The following is a 25793-nucleotide window of genomic DNA, read 5'->3' as shown; positions in this document are numbered from 1 at the left end:
TGTGGAAAGCTGGGGGAATTCAGCCAAGATGTGCAGATTGAACTGGTTGGATATTCATCTCTCTCTCTCTCTCTCTCTCTCTCTCTCTCTCTCTCTCTCTCTCAAACACACACACACACACACACACACACACACACCCTCTTCCAAACAGCAGCCTCACTTTTTTGCCTTTGCCAACTCTTTGTGATGTTGTGGGTGGGGCATCTGCTGCAAGGAGGAAAGGAAAGAAACCACTACCCATTGGGTCATGGTGCTGATCTTTCTTTGCTTTGCCCTTTAGCAAAGGAGGAGGGGAGGGGAAATCCTGCAGGAATACAGAGGAGCGTCTAAGGTTCCTTCTAGCTCTATAGTTCTGTGTTAAGTAGAGTTTGGCTCAACTTGCTGTAGTAGTAAACTGATGACTTGCACTGAGCTGCTTCAGGCTGCAGGTGAAGTCTTGTTGGATTATTTGCTTTTCCATACCTCAAAGTGTAGTCCTTTTGGAGAATAGTATGCTGGTAAAAAGCACAGACTAATGTTCTTTTTCTGGTCCTCAAATTTTGTGGAGGATTTGTACAGGCACAAATTCAGTTAGGGAAGCCCCTTATAATTTTTCACACCATGGTGAGAATGAAGCATATAATGTTTAGTAGGGTTTATTTATTTTTTACTCCAGCTGTAATGAAGGTAGATGATTTAGTGATGTTACTATGTCATGCATTTTTCTGGTTTTATATTGTAAACCACCCTGTGATCCTTGAATGAAGGGGCGGCATAGGAATTCAATCAATCAATCAATAAATTTAATTCTTAAAAGTTAAATTTAAATTTAAAAATCTTTACCTCTCACAGATGATTAATTAGTTACTGATATCTAAGGTGAAAAGAGTAGATTGGATTGTTAATTGTTGCATTTTCATATTATGTGATGAGTGCTTTGGGACCGATTTTAGGGGTCAAAAAATGGGAGTGCGGCTATTAAGCAGTGTTGATGACTACTCAGTGAAATACAGTATGTTAGGGGAAACTATGTGTGGAAATGTATTGTAAATTGCTTAGAGATTTAAAACTGTGTATATTAGGGAAATGCACACCAAAATGGTGATACATTTTCATGAGGACAGATGAACTGTATGAACAGATGTCAGAATAGGGTAAATTAAAACTTAATTAAGATTGGTAAAATGAGAAACCAACATTGAGAGATTTGCCCATCCCCCTTAGTTAGTACCTTGGTAGCCCCGTGGACAAAGGAGATTTTTGAGCAGGCTGTTAAAAGGTTTTCAGTATTTTGGGTTCCCCAACAGTCATTATGTCTTGGGTTTAAAATTTCCTAGAAAACTATATTCATTCACTGTGCAGGCTTTATAGAAAAATATCAGGCACAAAGTGAGGGACTGTGGGTAATTTGCAAAAGTAATACTGTGCAGAGTTTGAGCTTGTGATTGCATGCATCGCATGTGTACTGCCTCCCAGCAGGTCCTCCATTTGCAGCATGGGGGCAGCACACTGTAAGGAAGGACTCGCATGTAATCTCTACCTAAAGTATCATGTTTTTTGGAAGACAGCACAACCAAACAAACACTGTCTCTCTTCTGTTTTGCCAGTAGCTTCCCAGTTGCTATTAATGTTAAGTGCCGACTCTCCCTCCTGAATGAAGATATTAGTAGTGTGATCCAATTTTGCACATGACTCTGTAAATGACCCACTTGTGTGCCAGGCTGAATGGGCTGAAAGTAATTCTGAAGCAAATTGTAAGGAGCATGGAAGTTCCTTCTCCTTATGTATACCAGCCATGTAAGCCCTTTTTAGTGCAGCTGTGCTGTTTTTCATTTGGTTTCTCTCTTTTCATTTGTAGATGAGCAGTGTTGATGTTTTATTTCTGTTTTGTAAACTACCTGATAATTATTGCAGTGGTAAGTGGCATGACAATACATTTAAATAAAACAAATATTTTCCATCTGTCTAGGGGAAACTGAGACGGTTGTGGGGAATTTTAAGAGCCTCAGTGATTTGGTCAGTAACCCGTTGTAGGATATTTTAGAACTGGAAAAGAGGCCATGAAAGGCAACCAAAATGACCAAGAGTCATAAGAAACACACATATGTACACCCATAAACAATTGTAAACAGTGGTTTGAAAAGGCTGTGAAATTCAAGATGTAGTTGATGTTTCTTATGCAGAGCACAGAAGTATAGAATTGAGTTGTGTGTTTACAATAGTAATCGGTGAGAATTACATCATTCTACCTTACCTCGTTTCATTTGGATGAGTGTATATTTGCAATAAATTTTGCCGTATATTTGCGTTCTGAGCTTACTGTGTTATGCCTTTCACCTGCTTCTGAAGCGCCAGCACAATTCTGACTTTCTTAGCAGATGCCGGCTCGGCTTCCGTGTAACCATCACCAGCACTTGACAACTCTTTGATTTGTAGTATTCCACTTCACTTCTTCTGTGCTCTGATTTTACCAGTAGTTTCATCTTTGGAAAACAGACTGTAACACTTCAGAGAACATTACCTATTGTATGTTGCTCTCAAGTCATTTTAAATATAGAAACTCAGGCCCGCTAAAGAGCTATCATTTCCCACTCTCTTCACTACGTACAAGAGATAAGGAGTTTGTGGTGAGCACACTTGTTTCCTCCCTTTACTCTAGGGGTAGGGGACCTCTGGCCCGCAGACAAGTCTTCACCTGCCGGCTAGTCCAATTTTGCCCACAAGGCCATTTCTCCAAAACCACACCCAATTGTCAGTCAGCTGCTGCCACCGACTGATGTCAGTTGATGGGCAGGGGAAGGTCCAGTCCTGCTGGGATTTGCCTTACCAGTGTTCCCATGTGGGGTGCACCGATGAAGTAGATCCCCGCAGAGACCAAAATTCAGTCCTCCACTCATCAGCTGGTGAGCAGAGTGTTTAATCCTGCTTTGCCAGCTTGTCCAATTGGCCTGTCAGATGTTGAGGGGAGATGAAGATCCAGCCCACGGGCCGAAAAGTTTCCCTACTTTTGCTTTGCTCTCTTTTACCGGCATAAAATCCCCCCCCCCCCCCCGTTTTCAGCATTAATTCTGCCAGCACCAGTTGGTTGAAAATTGAAGATAAAGACAACCATGGTGTTAACCTTGGGTGTGTTGAACACTGAAAAAGGAAAAGAGAATTTGTTCAGAAGGGGTGTTTGAGCCTGCCTTGTGCTTCTTATTTTGAAGCCACTGAGGTTGCATATTTAAAATGATTCTATCTTATCTGGACAGCCACTGCTGATTATTTGTCCCAGTTGGTTTTGTTGCAACCTGAAATCTGTTTTGCACCTAGCAGACCAGACTATTGTTGTTGTCGTTTAGTCGTGTCCGACTCTTCGTGACCCCATGGACCAGAGCTTCCCTTAATTCTTCCTTCTCTCCATTTTAAGACTGTGATAAATTGCTAACTTTGGGACTTTCCTTCCAGTCTCCATTTTCTCACCTGCCCCCTTTTCTGTTTTGCTGAACATATCACCTGAAGAACAGTTCTGGGAAATTCTGTAACTTTCTTGCTACTTTTCGATGTGGGCATTGCCCTTCAGTGTTGGTGTGCCTTGGAAAAATAATAATAATGGATGAGCAAGCTTTGAATGTTGCCTCTGCTGCTTTGTTGCTATTTACCCCTCATTTCTCCTCCCTGGCTTTCCTTCTTTGGGATCTGTGCCAGGCACTTGTACTGTCTCTTCTAGTCTTGTTTCCTTTCTTTTTAATTCCTTCCAATTATCCTCTTAAATAGGGCTCACTAAACATAGTGGACCCAATATCCCCCCTTCCTCACCTATTTGGTCTCTCTCCCCCCTCCATTTTTCTTGCTCTTATTATTCTCTGAAGCCAGCTATTTGACCACTTTCCCCGAATGCCTCCCTTTCTTCCCTCCTCCCAATTGTCTAACTGGCTGTTGTTACCTGCATTCCCACCCTCTCTGACAAGTAAATACAAGATCAACTAAACCACTAGCTTACTGAAACACCAGCAAAGAATGTATTTTGACTAGTGTGCAGCGTTCCAGGCTGTTCTTTGGTTGACTTTCTAAGCAAAGACTTCCAAGCAAATAATAATAATAATAATAATAATAATAATTTATACCCCACCCATCTGGCTGGGTTTCCCCAGCCACTCTGGGCGGCTTCCAACAAAATATTAAAAACAGTACAGTGTCAGACCTTAAATACCTTCCTAAACAGGGCCGCCTTCAGTTGTCTTTTAAAAGTAAAATAGTTGTTTATTGCCTTGACATCTGCTGGGAGGGCGTTCCACAGGGCAGGCACCGCTACTGAGAAGGCCCTCTGCCTGGTTCCCTGTAACCTCACTTCTCGCAGCGAGGGAACCGCCAGAAGGCCCCTGGGGCTGGACCTCAGTGTCTGGGCTGGATGATGGGGGTGGAGACGCTCCTTCAGGTATACAGGACCCAGGCCGTTTAGGGATTTAAAGGTCAGCACCAACACTCTGAATTGTGCTCGGAAACGTACTGGGAGCCAATAAAGATCTTTCAGGACCAGTGTTATATGGTCTTGGGGGCCACTCCCAGTCACCAGTCTAGCTGCCGCATTCTGGATTAATTGCAGTTTCCGAGTCACCTTCAAAGGTAGCCCCACGTTGAGAGCATTGCAGTAGTCCAAAGAATTTTGGTTGCTCCAGCACAAATTTCATGGAGCAGTGTGTGAACCTCTTTAAGATGATAGAATCTTAGAGCTGGAAGGGACCCGAGGGAGTCCAGCACCCTGCAATGAAGGAATTCCAGCTAAAGCATCCATGACAGATGGCCATCCAACCTCTGCTTAAAAACTCCAAGGAAGGAGAGCCCACCGCCTCTCTTGGCAGTCTGTTCTACTGCCAGACAGCTCTTGTTATCAGAAAGTTTTACCAAGTGTTTTTAGTCGTAACTTGAAGCCATTGCCTCGAGTCCTACCCTCCAGGGTGGGAGAAAACAAGCGTGTAGCATTCTAGTTTGAAAGCAGTTCTAAAACGTTATTAAAATGCTTATGTCGTTTTTTGAAAATTAAAACATGAGGGATAAATAGCTCCTTGCAAGGCTGACTTTCCAAAGGATAGGGCAGCTGTGATATTTTTCCAGGTCTTTATCAGGCTGTCCATCTCTCAGCACCTTTTCAGATCTGCCTGCGTGGGTATTGCTCCGTTCTGCCACTAGGTGCCGCTGTAGTTTGCTCCTGGTTCATATGTGAATTGAGAGAAAGAGAGAGACTCTATGAACAAAGGAAAAGATGTTAATTTCTTTTATAAATCCTTACTAATTAACCCCACCTAAGGTGTAAAATCACATTTTAGCATATGTCTGGTTTTAGTGCTGGAAGGCTGAGCTACCTAGATTCTAAGGTAGATGAGAACCTGCGCGGCCTTCTTTTTCTATAATCTACCTGGTCCAGTAGTGCTAATGGAGAAATAGTAAGATTGCCTCTTAATAGTTAAGGCATAAGTAATCTTTGTTAAGCTTTTCCAAGTAAGAATATAACAAGCGCCTTGATAAGAAGTGCGCTGGTGCAACAGCTCACCTTGTTTCACATTCTTTGTAAGAATCCTAGCCACCCTGAAGAAGAAGAAGAAGAGTTTGGATTTGATATCCCGCCTTTCACTCCCTTTAAGGAGCCTCAAAGCGGCTAACATTCTCCTTTCCCTTCCTCCCCCACAACAAACACTCTGTGAGGTGAGTGGGGCTGAGAGACTTCAGAGAAGTGTGACTGGCCCAAGGTCACCCAGCAGCTGCATGTGGAGGAGCGGAGACGCGAACCCGGTTCCCCAGATTACGTGACTACCGCTCTTAACCACTACACCATACTGGCACCTTGCAGGTGCAAGGTGGTTGACAGTCCACTGTTGGGATTATAGTATGCCTTTTGTTACACCTTGATCTATTACGATGTTCAGACCATGCAGTTTTTCCTGTGTGTATGAGCGTGAGCAACCTATTTTAATATTTTGGCGTTCTGTGGATTAGTTAACACTTAAAGTTCGTCTTTCTCTTGAATTTGCACTTACGTCTAGCATTTAGAACCTAGTTGCTTATTTGTTTTTAAACTCTCTCCCCTCCTTGTTTGTAGTTCCCAGAGAGCTGGTAGAACTTCACCTGAAACTGATGAGGAAGATCGGGAAATCCGTCACAGCAGATCGCTGGGAAAAATACTTGATCAAGGTAAGTTGTTCTTACATTGGATGCTTTGAAACTCTACTACTGGGTGAGATACGATGTTGAGAATCCCCAATACCATGGCCAGAAATAGGAGGGGTCTGTGCCAATTTTGGGTTTTGTATTGTTTAATATTAGATATAGTGTGCAGTCACGAAATTAAAAGACGCCTGCTCCTTGGGAGAAAGGCGATGGCAAACCTAGACAGCATCTTAAAAAGCAGAGACATCACCTTACCAACAAAGGTCCATATAGTTAAAGCCATGGTTTTCCCAGTAGTGATGTATGGAAGTGAGAGCTGGACCATAAAGAAGGCTGATCGCCGAAGAATGGATGCTTTTGAATTCTGGTGCTGGAGGAGACTCTTGAGAGTCCCATGGACTGCAAGAAGATCAAGCCTATCCATTCTTAAGGAAATCAGCCCTGAGTGCACACTGGAAGGACAGATCCTGAAGCTGAGGCTCCAATACTTTGGCCACCTCATGAGAAGAGAAGGCTCCCTGGAAAAGACCTTGATGCTGGGAAAGATGGAGGGCACAAGGAGAAGGGGACGACAGAGGACGAGATGGTCAGACAGTGTTCTCGAAGCTACAAACATGAGTCTGACCAAGCTGCGGGAGGCAGTGGAAGACAGGGGTGCCTGCCATGCTCTGGTCCATGGTGTCACGAAGAGTCGGACACGACTAAACAACTAAACAACAACATAGTGTGCAGATGTAATCACTACCATCCAGAAATAATTTAAAGGAATTTCCAGGGCACACAAAAATCAACGTCCCTGTAATACAATTCATTTAAATGATTGTTATGAAAGACTTCTGGGTCTTCCAGTTTTTCATATTTGGTCTCTGGGGCAGCGTGTTTATGTTCCCACCCCTGCCAGTGCCTGGTGGTAAAGCCTAGCAGGCAGGTGGGAACCTTTAATAGGGTCTTCTTGGTGGCGGCCCCGCAATTATGGTAGTCAGTTCTTTCTATGGTTGGGCAGGTCTCATCCATCACATCCTTTAAATGGGACTAAGCACAGGTTGGATGACCATCTGTCAGGGATTCTTTAGTTGTGATTCCGGCATTGCAGCGGGTTGGGCTAGGTGACCCTTGGGGTCCCTTCCAGCTTTACAGTACTATGATTCTATGATTGTTATTTCCTCTGATTAATAGGGCTCTTGCTGTCTGTATCCGGCTGAATTTTATTGTTTCTTTTTCATCTCTGTATTGGCGTTTAGATTTTAGTATTGTTTCTGAATGGATTCTAAAGTGGTTTTTTTGTGTTTGAATTTGTATTTTTATATATGCTGTGAACTGCTTTGTAGTGCGTGTTCTCAAAAAGCAGACTATAAGTCAAATAAATAAATAACTAAATACCCATCCTAGGTCCCCATATTGTTAGTTTAACAGCAATCCACATCCCTCTGCTTTTTCCAGTTCCTGTTTTATTCCTACAAAAAATGAAACTTTAGGTAACACTTCATTGAGTATGTGTGCCATGATGGGAGATCACTTCGTACTTAATTTAAACTATTTTCCTTTCAGATGTGTCAAGAATTCAACAGCACCTGGGCATGGGAAATGGAGAAAAAAGGATACTTTGAAATGAGCATGGAATGCAAGTTGGGAATATTGAAGGTACTATTGTCTTCAACTCATGTGATAGTTTTCTGGAATACCTGATAATCCTCCAAACACCATTTATAGCATCATGAGTTTATCATGGGCTTATGCATCCTCCACCTTCCTAATTCCCTTGCATTTTCCAATTTCCTGCACTGTTTCTGGGTTGACCTAACTCCAAACCATGGCTACATGGTGGGTGAGTGTCATTCATTTAAAAAGCTACCTTTATACGCTACTCCAGACCTATAGAAAATGCAGTGGGGGATTCAAAATGTCCCTTTTAAAAAGAGATGGTGAGGCGGAACCACTGAAGACTGCTTGCTTCAGTACCTACTTCGTAGCAGGTCTCCAAAGTCTCAAGCACAAGCCTTTCTCAGCCCTCTCTCATTGATAGCAATGCTAGAGATTAAATCTGAGTCCTTCTGAATACAGAGCAAGGGCCCTGCCATCTGAGCTATGGCTCCTCCCCAACAATTTCTTAAATCAAGCCCTTCAATTACTGTTTTTGCAAATTAGTCTCTTGCTGGTGCATCAGCAGAGAGTGTTCATTTGGTTTTTCCAACATTAGTTTGATGCGTTCTTTCTCTCTCCCCCCCCCCTTTTTCTTTAGTACCTTTGTGAGTGCCAGTTTGATGACAATCTAAAATTTAAGAATATCATTAATGAGGAAGATGCAGATGCTATGCGCCTTCAGCCGATTGGCAGAGACAAAGATGGGCTGACCTACTGGTACCAGCTGGATCAAGATCATAATGTTAGGGTGTATGTTGAAGAGCAAGATGATCAAGACGGGTCTTCATGGAAGTGCATTGTCAGGTATTGTTCTTTTAACCCTCGGTTTTCCAGACACAACGCCGTTACGTTGACTTTAGAAGAAACGCCCCTCTTAGGTTCATTTATTCGATAGGATTTTTAAAATGTTGTTTCTGACGTGCTGCGCATAAGGAAATATTTACAGCTACATGTACATCTTTGCAATGGTTTAGTGCTGCACCTGAAACAAAGCCAAACGCTTACAAAGTGGTGGTTCAGAAAAGGGCCGCCAAAATGATCCAAGAGATTGGAGCAATTTCCCTATGAAGAAAAGTTGCAGTGCTTGGGACTTTTAGTTTAGAGGAAAAAGCTGGAGCTTATTATGATCATATTATAACATTTTGGCAGCGGACAGAGTTGTATGATTTTTTAAATATTCTGTTTGAAATATATTGCTATGACTTGTTTTAATTAATAAAAAGGGGGGGGGGGAGAAGAGGTGAGTAAGATGTAACATTATAAAGGTAAAGGGACTCCTGACCATTAGGTCCAGTCATGACCGACTCTGGGGTTGCAGCGCCCATCTTGCTTTACTGGCCGAGGGAGCCGGCGTACAGCTTCCGGGTCATGTGGCCAGCATGACTAAGCCGCTTCTGGCGAACCAGAGCAGCACATGGAAACGCTGTTTACCTTCCCGCTGGAGTGGTACCTACTTATCTACTTGCACTTTGATGTGCTTTTGACCTGCTAGGTTGGCAGGAGCAGGGGCCGAGCAACGGGAGCTCACCCCGTTGTGGGGATTCGAACCGCCAACCTTCTGATCAGCAAGTCCTTGGCTCTGTGGTTTAACCCACAGCACCACCTGTGTCCCTAATGTAACATTATAGAAGTTTATAAAATTATGCATGGCATAACATAACATAAAATTAGAGCTCTCTAATAACATTGGAACTCATGGGCACCCAGTGAAGATGAACGTTAGGACAGATAAGAGAAAGTACTTCTTCACGCAGCACGATGTCAAACCATGGAACTGCTCCCCCAGGAGGCAGCGATGGCTACCAACTTGGGAGACTTTAATAAAAGGTTTAGGAAATTGACGGCTGCCAGCCAAGATGGCTACGCTCTACTTCCACAGGCAGTAATGCTAATACAAGTTGCTGGAAACTACTAGAGGGGAGAGGGCTCTTGTGCTCTTGTTCTGCTCCCTGGTTAGCCACTGTGAGAACAGGATGCTGGACTAGCTAAGTGGGCCTTTGGCCTGATCTAGCAGACTATTCTCAGGTCTGGAGATCTGGCCCCGAATATGGGCTGTGGTGAATATGTGCTGGAGTGCTGGCCATTGCTCCTTTTTGTATGCCTATGTTCCTTTTGTTCCAGGCTTGCTATGTGTGGCTATTCCTTGGTTCTGCTATGCATGCAGGTAGGTGTGAGAGGAGGGTGGGAACTGGTGTACTGACTTCTGAGAGTACGAAAGTGCAAATGGTTCCCTATAGCAGTGATAGGTGTCTGTGAAATTCCTTAGGGGGAAGGGGTAGTTGTGGGGGTTTTCCAGACATAGTCTTTACCGTTTACTTACTCTTCATTTTCCTGTGAGTGCTGGCAAAGCAGAATGCACGCAGTCTGGTTTGCACAAGTGTGGGATACTACACAAGGCTGGCAAGGTTATGGGGCTTGATGCGTTTTTTGTTTTTTGTTTATCCAGAAGCCGAAATGAGCTGGCTGAAACTCTGGAACTCCTCAAAGCACAAATTGATCCTGAGCTATTAAAAAAACAGCAGCAGGATAATTCGTCACGGGAGAGCCCTAGTATTGAAGGTGAAGAGGCCAAAAAGGGCGAAGAAACATCAACCCAAGGTTTGCTGCTATTCTTACCTTGCAAGGGATATTTTGCATTAATCATTCTCAGTGTTGACTATTTCGAGGGATTTATGCACTGCAAATGTGGGCGTGATTCAAAATTGGAAGCCATTTAACCTAAAAAAGCTTGAGAAGATTTTGCTTTAAAGTATTGCTGCTATTAAAGTGACATTAGGATGGGTACCAGGCGAGCCTCTCTGGAGAGAGCTTTCCTCTAAGGAGGTGCTGACTTGCATGCCTTTTGGCCCTTCCTAGCTCGCTTCTGCAGACTTCAAATAGTAAAGCTCTTCCTGGAGGGCCTTGAGAATTGTAATTCCATGCAGGGGAAGTGAGCTAGTAATAGAGATTTCTCAGAATAGCACAAAACCATAGTTTTCAGGGTTTTCTTGAGGGAATAGCCAGGGCAGTTGAATTGGAATGAAACCAGCATATATTTGTTACATCGATTTGCCCGGTGATTTTTGCTGTACGGAAACGTTCACTCAGAGTAAAGTACCATTGGAACTGTTTTTCTTTGGACGTGAGCTGATATTTAGCATTTATGTGTTCAGTGCCTGGAAAAACGAAATGCTTCAAAAGTTGTGTCGTACTGAGGGTGGGGAGAATCATTTGGTGATGATTGTAAAATTGCTTTCCTTTGCTCTTTTTTCTTTTAAATGAAACAGAAAGTGACTTGAAGGTCAAAGAAGAAAAAGAAGAGATGAAAGAGGAGCTGCCAAAACAGTTGGGAAGCCTTCCACCTCCAGCAGTTTCGGAAGAGGAAAACAAGATAAAATTAGAAAAAGTGCAAGAGAGAGAAATCATAAAGCTGCCAGTTATAGTGAAGTTAGATAAACCTTTGGAAAACAATGGGGAAATGCAGATTACCAAAGAAGAAAGGGACTCTTTTAAAGAAAACGTTAAGCCCGTTAAAGTGGAGGTGAAGGAAAATAAGCTAGAGCCAAAAGACTTGAAAGATGTAAATAGCAATGCAGAGGCAACTGCTCACGAGCCCGAGAGGATAGAGTTCTGTGTCAATGTCAAAGCTCCCCAGGAAGTGGTGGAGCGAAGTGTGGAAGAAAGCGAGAAGCTGAAAAATGACCAGCAGGCAAAGATTCCACTGAAAAAGCGAGAGATTAAGCTGACTGATGATTACGACAGTCCCTTAAAAGGGCCCTTGCGAAAATGTATTACCCCAACGAAGGATGTTTTGAAGGAGGAAGGGAAACAAGAGGAAGAGACGTTTAAGAGAGTCCCTACAATCACCGATGGGAAATGTCTTGTTAACGGGGAGGTTAGTAGCGAGAAAATCATGCCAAATAACAAGCTGGAACGTTCCCCAGGCACAAAGGAAGACGCCTCCAGCCTGCCTAAGGAGGAAAATGGTGTAAGCGGCGAGAAAATACCGGAGACCGTTAGCACAATAGTAAGAACAGCTGATGTCGAAAGAAGTATTTTGCATACAGGGAAGGAGGTAGCTAGTGTGGTAGCTGAGGTTTCTTCTCAGAAAGTGCCTTTAAAGGAGGAGACCAGCCCAAAAGGAAAAGAAAACTTGCTTGACAGTAAGACTTCAGAGTCTGTCGTAGAAGCACCTTCAAAAACGGATGATTGTCTCAAGAAGTCGGTGGAACCTGTGAAAGCAAAAGACGGCTTGGCACCTCCCAAGGAATGTCCGGATAAATCCTTAACTGCATCTTCCCCAAAGGAGCAGGTTACTCCAACAGTTGAAGAGGATCTGAAAAGTAAGGGTCAACCCGGGGAGAAGGCGGAGTCGCTAAGAGTGGCTGTGACTCCACCGCCTGCTCCAGCCCTTCCCTCGGAGAAATCGGTTGCTGAGAAGGAGGAATCGTTCTCTAAAAGCACACTTCCTGATAAATGCAAAGGACAGGCAGGGCAGGATTCTAAGCCGCAGAAGGACTCTGAAGCTGAAGGGAAAGAAACGCCCAAATTAGGCAATGCCCAAAGTTCTGCCGAGGAACCTCCTGAGGCTAAAAAAGAGCCTGTGAAAAGCAAGTGTAAATACAAGCTGATTTCTGAAGAGGAAAGTTCTCTAACGGAGAGTAGGGAAATCACCTCTGAGAGGCAGAAAGACGGGATCAAGCTCACAATCAGGATCTCGAGTAGAAAGAAAACCGACCCTCCTCCCAAGTCTCAGAATGCAGCCGCTGAAAAGGAGGAGGAGGCGGCTGTTGGCGTCGGTCGCATTTTAAGAAGGTCTCCCCGGATATCTAAGCCCACTCCCAAAATAGCGGAGACCCGAGATCAGAAGCCCGAGAAAAAACGGAGTGAGGAGGAGGAAGAAAAACCAGCTGCGGTGCAAAAGCCGGAGAAGAAAGAGGACTCGAAAAAGCAAGAGAAGGAAATAAATTCTAAGGCTAGCAAGGTAAAATATTCACAATTAGAGCTGTGTGCCTTGAGTCTTCTGAATTTCGCTGGCCACTAATGTTGTTTAGAAACCCAAACCTATGCTAAGACATTTTGGTTTCTGCCCATCCACCCCCCCACCCCACCCCCATTATACTAATCTGTAAAGTTTGGAACAGTTTTGCTCAATTGGCAGGCCTTGCTCTGCACCCAGTATTCTAATTTTTACTCTGTTTTGACATTTTTAGCACAAGGCATTATGCCTGGAAGCAGGAGTGATAGAACACAGTATAGAGAGCTTCTGCTTGCCTGTCAGGGTCCCACTAAAGCAGTGGAACTGCTCCCTTTCCCCTTCTCCCCTGTGCACCCTCAAAATCTGCACCAGAGATTTGAGGGATTCTCTGGAGTAGATTTTTGGGGGCACACAAGAGGAGAGGAAGCGGGAGTCCCAACTGTGTGAACATTGGATAGAGCTCCCTATCTCCTGAAAAATGATGGCCGCAGAGAAGATGTGATCATGTGATCCACACAGTTACTAGCTGGCTCAGAAGTTGGGTGTAGATAGTTCAATAGCTTTGCAAAAAATAAAATGATGCAGGAAACTGTTTATGTTATGTTACACTGATGTAGCAGAAAGCTTGATGTAAAGCTTCAGCATTTAGATGTTTAATCGATTCAGTGAATCAGTTGAAAAAATTTTGCTAGGCTAAAACGATATCTCGTGCCTTAGCAGTTATTACTAGCTAGTGTTTTCTACACTGGCTATACGGTGTGCATTTAGTTACTGTGATTATTGCATGGGAAACGTTTGCCCTTCTGCAAAGTTGGAGTAGTTGAGGGTCACATATTTGATGATACCTGGAAACGGTACAGAAAATGAGTCTAGAATATATTTTTGTGTGTGAAAGAAATGGAATAGGAAGTTGCAGAGTTAATATAAGAGTTGTTAGGGATGCCAGTAAGACAACTGGAAGGAGCACTTCAGTTTGAGAATGGCAAGAATAATGTTCTGGCTGCTACATCATCACAAGGTCAAAATCTATGGCCAAGAGAGTAAAATTCATCATGATCCCAGTGGTTTACTGTGAGTGGGGAATACCTGGTGAGGGCTGGAAGCTTCAGGGAAAGAGGAATATTTTGAGACAGGCAGTGTCTTCCTCCTCCTTCAGCTAAGACTTGGTTGGGTTACATGTCCTCTGACTGGGCACTCTCCGTAGATTCCTGGTGGTGGTGCCCTTACTTGCCTCATTATCCCCATTTGATTTGAAAGAAAAGAGTCAGACAGAGGTACTGCTTTCTACTTTGATGTTTCCCTATGTGTGGTTTTAGGATTGTGCCAGAGAGATACTGTCCTCTGCACAATTTAGTGGTCCAGTCCTGTGTGAGCAATCTGTCCACAAGGTGCAAAATTGTTTTCAGAAGAGAGCCCAGCCTCCAGCTAAATCTGAGGTATCTCTCATTGTGAAAGCCAAGTCTTTCTCCTGTCTCCACAGTGAACTGTCGCGAGAATTCCCAGTTTGGTCTCATCAGCTGCGTCAATCCAGCTGAGGGAAGGTTTCCCCTTGTTTGAAGGCCAGACTGAAAAAGAAAGATTTCATGTGCAAGGACAGAACTTGTTCTCTTTCTCTTCAAACGTAGTGTTTGTATCATTAGATCCTAATTTACAGCAGCAGGCCATATGATCAGATTGCAGCTCATTTGTGTGTGGAACAGATGATGGGTGCTGGTATAAAGTAGTGTAACTTCAGAAGGGAAGGAAATAAATGAGTTGGGTTTCTTTTTTTTAAGAGTGATATTGGCCTTGTTCAGAAATAACACTAAATCATTGGTTGACATTATGACAACAAGTGTTGGTGAGCCTTGGACTCATGTGCTCCTCTTTGTCCTCCGGTATAGGCTTAAGGAGAAGTTTGGAAGTTTCCCCTACAATTTTAGATTAAATGCAGCTTGTTGTGACATCTACATCTAGACAAATTGGATAAGCTTAACAAGGGGTCAGCAAGGCTTATCTTGCCTGGGCCGGATCGGTCCCACGGAGATCCCTCCGTGGGCCGGATCGTGCGCACGTGTGAGCACGCGCGTTCACAATTTTTGGTGTCTGTGCAGATGTGCCAGTTTGGAGCAGCGCGAGAGCAGGCACCTCAGTTCGGGGGTGGCTCGTGGGCCGGTCAAACGACCTCCGTGGGCCGCTTTTGGCCCCTGGGCCTTAGGTTGGTGACCCCTGATCTTAACTATGGTTAATCTTAACTATGGTTTGTTTCTTTAAAAAAAGAACATAGTTAAGATCAAGCACTCTTTAGGGTTATGAGGGCATGGTAAACAGTGACTAATCTAAAATAGAAGCAACAGTTTCCTTGCAGCTGCGCTGGAGGAGAGGGGGCATTTGAACCTGAGGCTCCCTGCGGCTTGTTCTTATACTGCTAAACCATTTAGCACTGAATCCCAGTACAACTGTTGTCATGTCCAGAAGGCATTGTATAATCTGCGTGTGGCTATTTTTTATTTGATGCAATGTAAACGGGGGGAATGTATGATTCAGCATGGAACTGTAACAAGGTGCCGAGACAATGAGGTTTCCCTTGTCACTGGGTTTCTAGGCCTCACAGCGAAGCAAAGTTCGGTGGGCTGGTACTCGAACTCGTGGCAGGTGGAGATACTCAAGCAATGATGAGAGCGATGATTCAGAGAGTGAAGAAGACTCTGAGGATCAGGAGGAAGAGGAGGAGGAAGAGGAAGAACCTGCGCCCGCTGATGACGATGAGCCGTGCAAGAAATGCGGCCTCCCCAATCACCCAGAGCTAGTAGGTTCTTGTCTTCAAGAGCAATGAAACTTAGAAAAGCCATTCTTAAGCATTCTGCAGATACTGGCTCAGTTCAGACATCATACCAATCCTGTGGTTAAAGGAAGTTTAGGTATGGCTTGGCATGTTGTCTGAATTGGCAATGCATGGTTTGTGTTTCGCCAGTAAAGCAGGTTTGGGTGCGCAAATCATGTTTTAGTGTGATGTCTGAATTGACCAGCCACCTCTGCAGGCTGCTGCACCTTGAAGGCAGAATGAATTTAAGTGGTGGGGTGCTTCGAAGATGGGAAACGAAAACAGACAAGCAATTCTAAGTCACGTTGTGCATTTGGAAGTTCAGACCTGGGAGCAGATTCTAAACTATTACGTGTTACATAAATATGGGGCAATAACACTGACAAAAAATAGGTACAGTGGTGCCTCGCAAGACGAAATTAATTCGTTCTGCGAGTTTTTTCGTTCTACGAGTTTTTTCGTCTTGCGAAGCACCAATGTGTATTGACGGTTTCCCATAGGAATGCATTGGCGGTTTAAAAAAAAAAAGGCGCAAGACGTTTCGTCTTGCGAAGCAAGCCCATAGGGAAATCCGTCTTGCGAAGCAACTCAGAAAACGAAAAACTCTTTCGTCTTGCGAGTTTTTCGTCTTCCAAGGCATTCGTCTTGTGAGGTACCACTGTACCTTAAATTATTCTTGTGCATGTATGTGTCTTCTTTTAAAAATCACTCTGCTTGCATTGTCCATTTTCTGTGGATGAGATCAAAATTCCAATCACAGTGGCACTCCATGCAGTAGTTGCATCTGGGATCATAGCTTTGCGGCAAAATTCAGTTGGTTTAATCGCGGTGGCTTTTGCCCCAGGAACCCTTGCAATCTGTAGTTTGGCGGGAAGGCTGGGTACTCAACAGAAACCTTGGAGTCCTTGCAAAACCACAGGGCTGTTTGGAGAAACAGTGACAACCAAAGGCCCATTTGGTCTTTTCTATCTTCTCTCCCTAGTAGGATTTAACAGAAAAATTCTCCTCTCTTCTCTGAGGATCATATACATTTATGAACTGGAATGCCTTCATATCAAAATAGGCTGTCTTGCAGTGTAGCCCTGACATAGCCAGTTCCCTTAAGAATTGCCTATATTGTGTTTAAAGAGAATAACAACTTCCCATTTGAGTCTACAGCTGCACCAGAAGAGAAGAGACGGAGCATGTTTTTGCCTCTATGACAACAGCGAATTCAGGTTTAATCCAGGAATGTTGGTGTACCTGGAGCCTGATCTGGTTAACCCCTTTAAAATCCTATCCATGTCAGTGAGAGAATTAATACCTTCCATTGAAGTCAGTGGGACTTAAAAGAGTTTAATGAATATTGCCCCTGGGCTTTCCAGCAAAAGCAACAGTTTATCTGCTTATGGATCTATTGGCCATTTCGATTTCAGAATATTCATGCCAGCCTTCGTCAATCTGGCCCCCCTCCGAATACCGTCGGACAACAGCTCACATCATCCCTGACCATTGGTCATGCTGGCTGGAACCGATGGGAGTTGTGGTCCACAACGTCTGGAGTTGCGCCGGTTGGCGAAGGCTGATTTATGCAAACATAGGAAAGCAAGGTGCGCCTTGATGTGCTTCACAGTGCAAGCGCAAGGTCCGACTGATTCCTTGGTTCATTTTCACAGATTCTCTTGTGCGACTCCTGTGACAGCGGCTACCATACGGCCTGCCTTCGACCCCCACTGATGATCATTCCTGATGGAGAATGGTTCTGCCCACCTTGCCAACATGTAGGCTTTGTCTTCTTTGCCTTTGTTTTGTGCTTCCTCGCATGCAAATCCTGGGTTACGGTGTGGCTATGGAAAGGAGCCGTCCCTCAATGTTTCCTCCATCCCTTTGGGACTGTTCACTTTGCCTTTGGTACCCATTATTGTAACGAGAACTGTAAGATGTAGTAATAGGTGGGTGTGAATGTGTAACAAGGGCATTACGTTGTCCCATGAGAATAACATTCAGTGCACTGCAAACAAATTGCACCATAAAGATATTTGTTTGCAGTCACGTGTAATTTACTTTCTGCAACTTGCCGTAAATGAACAAATTAGTTCATAACTGTAAATGAAATGCAAACCGCCCATTGTTTGTTTCCATCATCTGATAATATACTTGAGGTAACATCGTTCTTATTTTCCACAATTCCTTTTAACGTTTCTATTCTGCTCAGCTATATATTCTCCTAGTACTGTTTGGGGTTTGGGTATTCTAGCATTTGCACAAAAAACAATGCACGTGCTTCTTCTGTGCACACAATTCAACATTTATAAGGGACTTAAAGTTTTCTGTACTATACCTACATTTGTCTCTTTTTGTGTGGCATTTGCCATTTTCACATCATATAGGCCCTGTGCAGATGTAATATTCCCGATTGCTTACTCGTCGTGAAGCAAATGGGGGGAAATTGCAGGCATTTTCTCAGCACCCCTCCATTCTGGAGTGCAAGTTTCCTCCACAGAAGCACTGATTGTTGCTCAAGATATACAGTGGTGCCTCGCAAGACGAAATTAATTCGTTCTGCGAGTCTCTTCGTCTAGCGGTTTTTTCGTCTTGCGAAGCAACCCTATTAGCGGATTAGCGCTATTAGCGGTTTAGCGGCTATTAAAGGCTTAAGGGATTAGCGGATTAGCTGCTAAAAGGCTATTAGTGGTTTAGCGGCTTAGAAAAAGGGGGTGGGGAGCAAAAAAAAATCTCAAGACTCGCAAGACATTTTCGTCTTGCGAAGCAAGCCCATAGGGAAATTCGTCCTGCGAAGCGCATTGAAAAACGGAAAACCCTTTCGTCTAGCGGGTTTTCCGTCTTGCGAGGCATTCGTCTTGCGGGGCACCACTGTACTTAATTCCCTTCTAAACCAGAGGTCCAGTCTGGTTTAAAGTCCATTGTTGCTGAAAACACTTCATCATAGTTAAGAGTATGAGGAATTTGCTCTGCTGAAAATGTTTTGGGAGAAGGGGAAGATGAATTAAAGCCTATATATTGTTAAGCATTAGCAGGTAAGTTGCAGTATAGTTCAGATGGAATCAGTTCCCTTGATGCGGGCTTCTTCCACCCCTCCCCCCAAAAATCCCAATCCCCTGTGACTTAGTGACATTCTCATCCATGTATTGTGAATTGTTTGGTTCTGCCTGTCTACTTTGCCTTGCCCATGGACTAGGTGGCGTTTCTGTGTGCTTCAACTGCAAGAGCAGATTTAGGAATAAATTTGAACTCCATTCAGTGGAAAGACTGAAATGTAGTCTTGACATTGTCACCCACCGTTTCCAAAGTAATTTGCTTTTCCTTATTCTGTCTGGAAATCCTTCTCTTACCGCCTGATGTTTGGACCACTGTTAGGTACTCGCTGGCGGTGACGGCTTTCACACCGACATGGAATGCTTGGGAAGGGGCCTGTTAAGAAATCAGCTGCATGGAGATGTTTGTGGAGCAGGGTAACGCTTTGTTTTTTTTGTTTATTCCCATAGAAATTGCTCTGTGAGAAGCTGGAAGAACAACTGCAGGACCTGGATGTTGTCTTGAAAAAGAAAGAGCGTGCAGAACGAAGGTATCAAAACACTGGCCAATGGCTTAGCAACCCCTGTAACCCCACATAACAAATCACACACAGCGAGTGGGTCAGTACTTTACTCTAGCCTTCCACAACCTCGTACCCTCTAGCTTGACTACAGTGCCCCCATCAGCCTCAGCCAGTACAATCCCCAGTAGCCATCACATGTTCTGGTATTTTTATTAACCAGGTTTAGTACCACGCCAGCCTGCAAAACCACATGACTTTGACTGCAAATTCTAGTTTGGAGCTGGCTGTGGGTGCAGCTAGGTAAAGGTCTGGCATTAATGCAAGCAAGTGAAATACAGTATAGGACAAATTTAAGCAGTTGCTGTGAAGAAATGTCAGCTTTTTGTTTTGTTTTTTCTCCCTAAGGAAAGAGCGCCTTGTGTATGTGGGCATTAGTATTGAGAATATCATTCCTCCACGAGTAAGTGAAATGAACCCCTTGATATCTCCTTTTCTTTCTTTTGGCATAGAGTCAGACCTGTGTGTTCTTTGCGCTGTAAACACTAAAAATTCTGCCTTAAGAAAAGCTGAGTGTGCAGTAACCATAGATTGCCTTAATCAAGCAAATTTGCATGCATCTGCTCATTTTGCCTGATAAATTCGGCTCCTGCTGCTGATAAGAGTCAAGGAGCTATGCAGGGCACTAAACCATGGATCCCTGACCACTAGAAACCCAGTGCACTCCCTGTGTCTTCCCTCTCTACTGCCTGTGACACATGCATATTACAGCCATGTGGTCTAGAAACTTGCCATTGTTTGAATCTCCATCTTGGCACGTACTGTTAGATCAATCCCATCCTGTCATTTGAAAACTTCGGAGGTATGCATGGTTTAATAATTGCTACGGGTTGTAGCCAATGCTGGTGTTATTCCGAGTTGACTCATTTTAGTTAATGAACATGGCTGACATGTGTTTATTAATCCTCTCAGAGTAGAACTTAGTTGGAAACAACCCTAGGTACCCTGAACAACTGTGTGGCTGTTCGGGCAGCAGATTGTTTCTCATGAAAAAGGCGACAAATTAATGCTGCGTTTGTACAGCCTCGTACGATTGGCTGCAGCTATTTCTGTGCTTAATGATTGTCTGCTTTTAAACCAGGAGCCTGAAATACCTGAAGTTGTCGATGAAAAGAAGAAAGATTCCAAAAAATCAAAGGCGAAGCTGCTTGAAAGGAGGTCGACTAGGCAACGGAAGTGCATCAGCTATAGGCAAGCAACTGCTTTGCTCCTTTTTGAATGGATGTAATAAAAGAAGCTGTGTTTCCAGTTCACAGTGGAAAAATGCAAAAAAAAAAAGAAGAAGAAGAAAAAGAAAAAGAAGGGAGGGCTGTCTGAGCAATGGGGAAAGGGTTTTTTAGAGCCAATTCGTTTTGAGGGCAAAATAGCTTGCACCCACTGGGATCTTGACTCTGCTGTTACAGCAGATGACTCTCAAGGGGTGTCTAGAGCACTGTCTTAATCCTGTTGCGTTGGATGAGTTTCAACTAGTAAGGTTTGAGGATGTAGACAAAGTGCTTGGATCGGTCAGGGCAATTACCTGGACCCTCTTGGCTGATAAAAATGAGCAGTGAGGGGGGCAGCTGGCTGGGCCAGGGAGGTGGTCAATGCCTGCTTGAGGGAAGCAGTGGTAAAACCACTCCTCAAGAAACCCTCCCTGGATTCTGAAAATTTTAAGTAACTAACCACCCAGTTGCCAATCTTTCCTTCTTGGGCAGACCAGTTGCAGACCAGATCCAGGTGCTCTAGGAGGAAACTGATTGTGTAGACCCTAAACCGGGATTAGGCCCAGTTTTGATAGTATACCTTTTATTTTCATTTTATTTCGTTCAATTCAACTGTTCTTGTAAAATAATGATAATGATAATGACGTCAACAACAACAGCAACATAGCAAGTGAGCATTTAAATTTTGTCTTACATTGAGTGGCTGCACATTACATGCCAAAACACAGAACAAAGCTCCAGGGTTGTCTCTTCAATAATGGCTTAGTTCTCTACTACAGGATTGGTGGTGGGCAACCCACTTGGAATGGAAGGCTTTAAATGGAGGGTGGACAAAATCATGGAGGGCAAGGCTGTCAGTGGCTACTGGCCATGTTGGCTATGTACTTCTTCTTTGGCGATTACTTGTAGCCGAGTAAGATTGTCTTCCATAAACATGTTATTAACTGTAAGTCTGTAAGTGACTGTGGAGGCCAATTCTGGATCCACACGTCCTTCCACAGTGGGGACATTGATTTCCGAGTGGGAGTTGATCACGGTGTGGATGTGCCAAGTGTGGCTTCCTCTTAGCACGTTTCTCCCTTGCATCCTGAGTTCAAGTGTCTTCAAAGCCCATGATACCTTTGGTAAAGGCTGTTCTCCAACTGGAGCGCTTGCAGGCCAGCATTTCCCAGTTGTCGATGTTTATACTACATTTTTTTAGATTTGCCTTGAGAGAGTGTTTAAACCTCTTGTGTGCTATTTCTATGTTGTAGACAGCATGCTGGGAATCACAAGTGGGGAGAGTGCTTTTGGGCTCGTGTCCTCCTTGTTGGTGCCCCATAGGCATCTAGATCCTAGATGAGCTAGATGACTGGACTAGATGAGCCTTAGGTTGCATCCTGAAGGGTCATCTTATGATATTAAAAAACAGGTTCCTGGGGCCGTGATTCCTAGCAGAAGAGGCACAGTGCTCACCCTCATAAGTTGCGCCATCTAGAACCCTGGGTGGGGTCAAGGGTGCTTGTGGTTGCAGCTCTGATTGTAAAAAGCCGTCATTGGCAAAAGGGTTAAGTGTGCTTGCTTCTCTTTCACGCAGAATCACTGGCTCCTTAGGCTGCCTTTCATTAAAAAGGGAGCCGTGGGCTTTCCTCTCATACATTTGTATGCACCGTTGCAGTGGCTGTTGTCTACAATCGATAAAAATCTGGCCCAACTGCATGATACTGCGGTGTGCCTCTCAATCTCCTGGGCTGCTTTAATAATTGCGTCTTGAGAGCACATGCAAACATCATACTGGTGATGTGTATGCCAGTGCCTCACACATCAAATCCAAGTCAAAGCAAACCCAGACTGTTTCTGTGATGCTACACGGGACCGTTGTTAACTCCAGACACCGCATTGAGCTAGAAAGCCCCACCTCGTGTGGTTGGTAAGAAGGAGGCAGGCTGTACTCTGGGCTTCCTAGATGGAATTGTCACATCCCTGACAGATGAGGCAAACTGATGACCCAGCAGAATCCCCCCTCCCTCGCCCCAGGTTATCCGACTGTCCTCCAGGGGGATTAAGCCGTTCTGCAAGCATAGCAGTTTGAGCGGGTCATCGCTCGTCAGTGGAAATTGCACTCGAAATGTATTATGCTCAACAGCAGGACTGTGAAATGCACTGCCTTTGCAGCTTCTTGCCTTTGTGCTCCTGCCTAGTTGGTTTCAGCCGCTTCTAAGTGAAGAAGATTGAGCTATAAAACTTGCGAGACCTTGATCTTTCCCTCCGCCCGCTCAACTATGCATTGCTTTAGAGACTGCAGATTGTTGCTGTAGCATCCAAAGAGCAGTAACAGCTGGTTTTCCTTTTGCAAATGGTAAAGGGAGGAGGGAACATCTTAGTTTAACTATGTGGTAACATTTCAGATACTTTTGCATAAAACCACTTACAAAAACTGTCGTGCAAAATTAAGAGGAAAACAAGAGTTCCTGGTGTTATGCTTAACTTTCTATGAAGAAGGTCAGAATGCTTGTGTGTATTATAAACTGTTCAGACATTTGGAGCCTGATATTGAATTTCAGGAAGGACCACTACAGGGTATCTCACTCTCTGTTAAATATGTAGGGTTGAGTGTTTGAAGTAAGTCTAAGGACTTTAATTAGGGATTTATTTGTCCGTTCTGTGGGCAGCCTCTTCAAGAGAGCGAGAGACGTACAAATTGATCTCCTTTCCCCCTCACATATTTGGACTCTTCAGTTACTACAAACTTGCCAGTTTATTCCTTAAAACATAATTGAGCTCCGCTCTGAAATCAGCACGTTTTGTCTTCTCTAGGTTTGATGAGTTTGACGAAGCCATTGACGAAGCCATAGAGGATGACATAAAGGAGGCTGACGGAGGAGGTGTGTCTTATTGGACAATGTTAACGGGGAGGAACATATGGATGACTTCAGTAGTGGATGGCAATCCTGGTTTTTGGTACAGCAAGCACTAAATTTATACTGAGGGACTTGGGTGCTCTCCTGGCACTTCCTGCAAATGCATGAAAACCACATCTGCTACAAAGAACAGAAACCTTTCTCCCTCTTGTCAGACTTCTCAGCTGGCCGGGATGTGCCCAAAGATTATTTGGACATAGATCCCTGCTCTGCTAAGTTCGTTGCTTGTGCTATTCACTATCACTCAGCCTGACCTTCCTCACAGGGTGGTTGTGGATAAAGGTGGTGGTGGAGGGGCCCATGTATGCTCTTGGAGGGGGAAGGTAAAATAAATACAGTGGTGCCCCGCAAGACGAATGCCTCGCAAGACGGAAAACCCGCTAGACGAAAGGGTTTTCCGTTTTGGAGGTGCTTCGCAGGACGAATTGGCTATGGGCTTGCTTCGCAAGACGAAAATGCCTTGCGATTCCTGGTTGTTGTTTTTCCTCCCCCCCCCCCTTTTTCCCAAGCCCCTAAGCCGCTTAACAGCTGATCGCTAAGCCGCTTAACAGCTGATCTAAGCCACTAATAGCCTTTTAGCAGCTAATCCGCTAATCCCTTAAGCCTTTAATAGCCGCTAAACCGCTAATAGCGCTAATCCGCTAATGGGCTTGCTTCGCAAGACAAAAAAAACCGCAAGACGAAGAGACTCGCAGAACGGATTCTTTTCGTCTTGCGAGGCACCACTGTAAATGTCTCATTCTTGTATCCCCAGCCTTGTTTAAGCTTTCAGCTTTTCCACAGGGGAGATAAGCCATGATCCTCCCTCACCTCATCTGTCTGCAAACATGGGGATTTTCAGTCCTGGTTTGGGTGCTTTTTATGGAGGGAAGGTTGATGCTAGCAGCAAGTGAATAAGTGGATTCACAGTCACCGTGGTCCTGGTCTCCCGACTGTAGGTGGTGGAAGAGGGAAAGACATGTCTAACATCACGGGGCATCGTGGCAAGGATATTTCCACCATCCTGGAGGAAGAAAGGAAGGAAACCAAGCGACCCCCGAGGGCTGTTGCAGTTCGCCGGAAGAAACGGCGGCGACTGAACGACCTGGACAGCGACAGCAACCTGGATGAGGAAGAAAGCGAGGATGAGTTCAGAATCAGTGACGGGTAAGGCCTGCTCCAAATTTCGGGTGGGCTCTGTCCCAAGTTGAGCGTTCTTATTTCAGCAGATTTCAGTTTGAACTAAGCACTTACAGCGGTACCTCTGGTTACGTACTTAATTCATTCCGGGGGTCCGCTCTTAACCTGAAACTATTCTTAACCTGAAACATCACTTTAGCTAATGGGGCCTGCCACTGCACAATTTCTGTTCTCATCCTGAAGCAAAGGTCTTAACCTGAGGTACTATTTCTGGGTTAGCGGAGTCTGTAACGTGAAGTGTATGTAACCTGAGGTACCACTGTACTAGCCTCAGATTGAAAGTGGGGGGCAGTAAAACGTGTTTAGCTTTGGATCCCAGAAGCACTCTTGAGATGCAGTCTTGCCAAACACTGATACTCAGAACTACCACTTGGAACGACCCTCCCTGCGCTTCTGATTGCGGGTGGAAGATCACTGGTTTGAACGCTTGCCCTGCTTTTGCCTTTGGAAATCTAGGGTGGGTGTCGCTCTACGGTGAATCTTCCATCTGCACAAGCATATCAGCTTGCCAAGTGGAACAATTCCCTCCTTCTAGGGGTTCTCCTGACCCACCAAACCAATTTGGGAAGAGAATGGAAAGCCCCATTGTGCAAGCAAGAAACCCTTTTGCAGGGTTTCTTCTGACACCGTTTGTTAGGTATATCACGCCCCTGGTAGTAGTACAGTAGTGGTAGTTGTTATTATTCTTTCTTTCTTTCTTTCTTTCTTTCTTTCTTTCTTTCTTTCTTTCTTTCTTTCTTTCTTTCTTTCTACCCCGCCCATCTGGCTGGGTTTCCCCAGCCACTCTGGGCGGCTTCTAACAAAAGATTAAAAATACATTAAAATGTTGGAGGAAAATGCTCTAGTCTGTTCCTCTTACATGGCATTGTAGGAAATATGCCATCTCATACCTGGATTCTGAAGTGGAGCTCTGCCAGGAGCACTGTAGTACCTGGTAGATCTGGGCCCTCTCTTTTGGGACCTGGAGCTAGAGTGTATGTTTGTACTGTTTCGGTCCCGTGAAATGCAGGTGGTGGGGAACCATAACAGCATCTCAAGATGCTGCTAAGACTTCCATCAGTCCCAGCCAGCATAGCTGATGGTGATGGACAATGGGATTAGTAGTCCAACGACATCTGGAGGGCCACAGGTTCCCCACCTCTGGCTTTTAAAGGATGCTGCCAGAAGCTTTTCTGGTGGGTTAGCTCTGCCTGTGAGGTGCGAGCTTCTTGCACAGAAACTTTCAATCAGGCCAGGCCCCAGATGAATTTTTGAGGTTAGAGTTGTGTGAGGACTTACTGCATCAGAAATAGCATTTTTGAACTGACCTCAAGGGCCTGTCGCTTGAACGCACAACCATTTGAGCAGAGAGATTGAATCGTTTTCCACTGGAGCAAAGAAAACCACCCTT

General features: G+C 44.5%; 1 protein-coding gene across 2 annotated transcripts in view; it reads left to right on the top strand.

The window, feature by feature from the left end:
• RSF1 (remodeling and spacing factor 1) overlaps positions 1 to 25793 on the top strand; it is a 44523-nt gene that overhangs the window by 10375 nt on the left and 8355 nt on the right. For both annotated transcript variants that reach the window (XM_083436098.1, XM_083436099.1), the window contains exons 2-13: positions 6056 to 6147; positions 7672 to 7764; positions 8363 to 8568; positions 10211 to 10362; positions 11031 to 12727; positions 15306 to 15509; positions 17180 to 17284; positions 19010 to 19089; positions 19468 to 19522; positions 20201 to 20310; positions 23121 to 23188; positions 24163 to 24370. In XM_083436098.1, the coding sequence (XP_083292224.1) occupies positions 6056 to 6147; positions 7672 to 7764; positions 8363 to 8568; positions 10211 to 10362; positions 11031 to 12727; positions 15306 to 15509; positions 17180 to 17284; positions 19010 to 19089; positions 19468 to 19522; positions 20201 to 20310; positions 23121 to 23188; positions 24163 to 24370 (3070 nt within the window). The remainder of the gene's footprint in view (positions 1 to 6055; positions 6148 to 7671; positions 7765 to 8362; positions 8569 to 10210; positions 10363 to 11030; positions 12728 to 15305; positions 15510 to 17179; positions 17285 to 19009; positions 19090 to 19467; positions 19523 to 20200; positions 20311 to 23120; positions 23189 to 24162; positions 24371 to 25793) is intronic.

Source organism: Podarcis tiliguerta, assembly GCF_965153285.1.
Source record: "Podarcis tiliguerta genome assembly, chromosome: 4".
NCBI classification, from domain to species: Eukaryota; Metazoa; Chordata; class Lepidosauria; order Squamata; family Lacertidae; genus Podarcis; species Podarcis tiliguerta.
The sequence above is the reverse complement of the archived record's forward strand: the minus strand, read 5'-3'. Positions and strand labels throughout refer to the sequence as shown.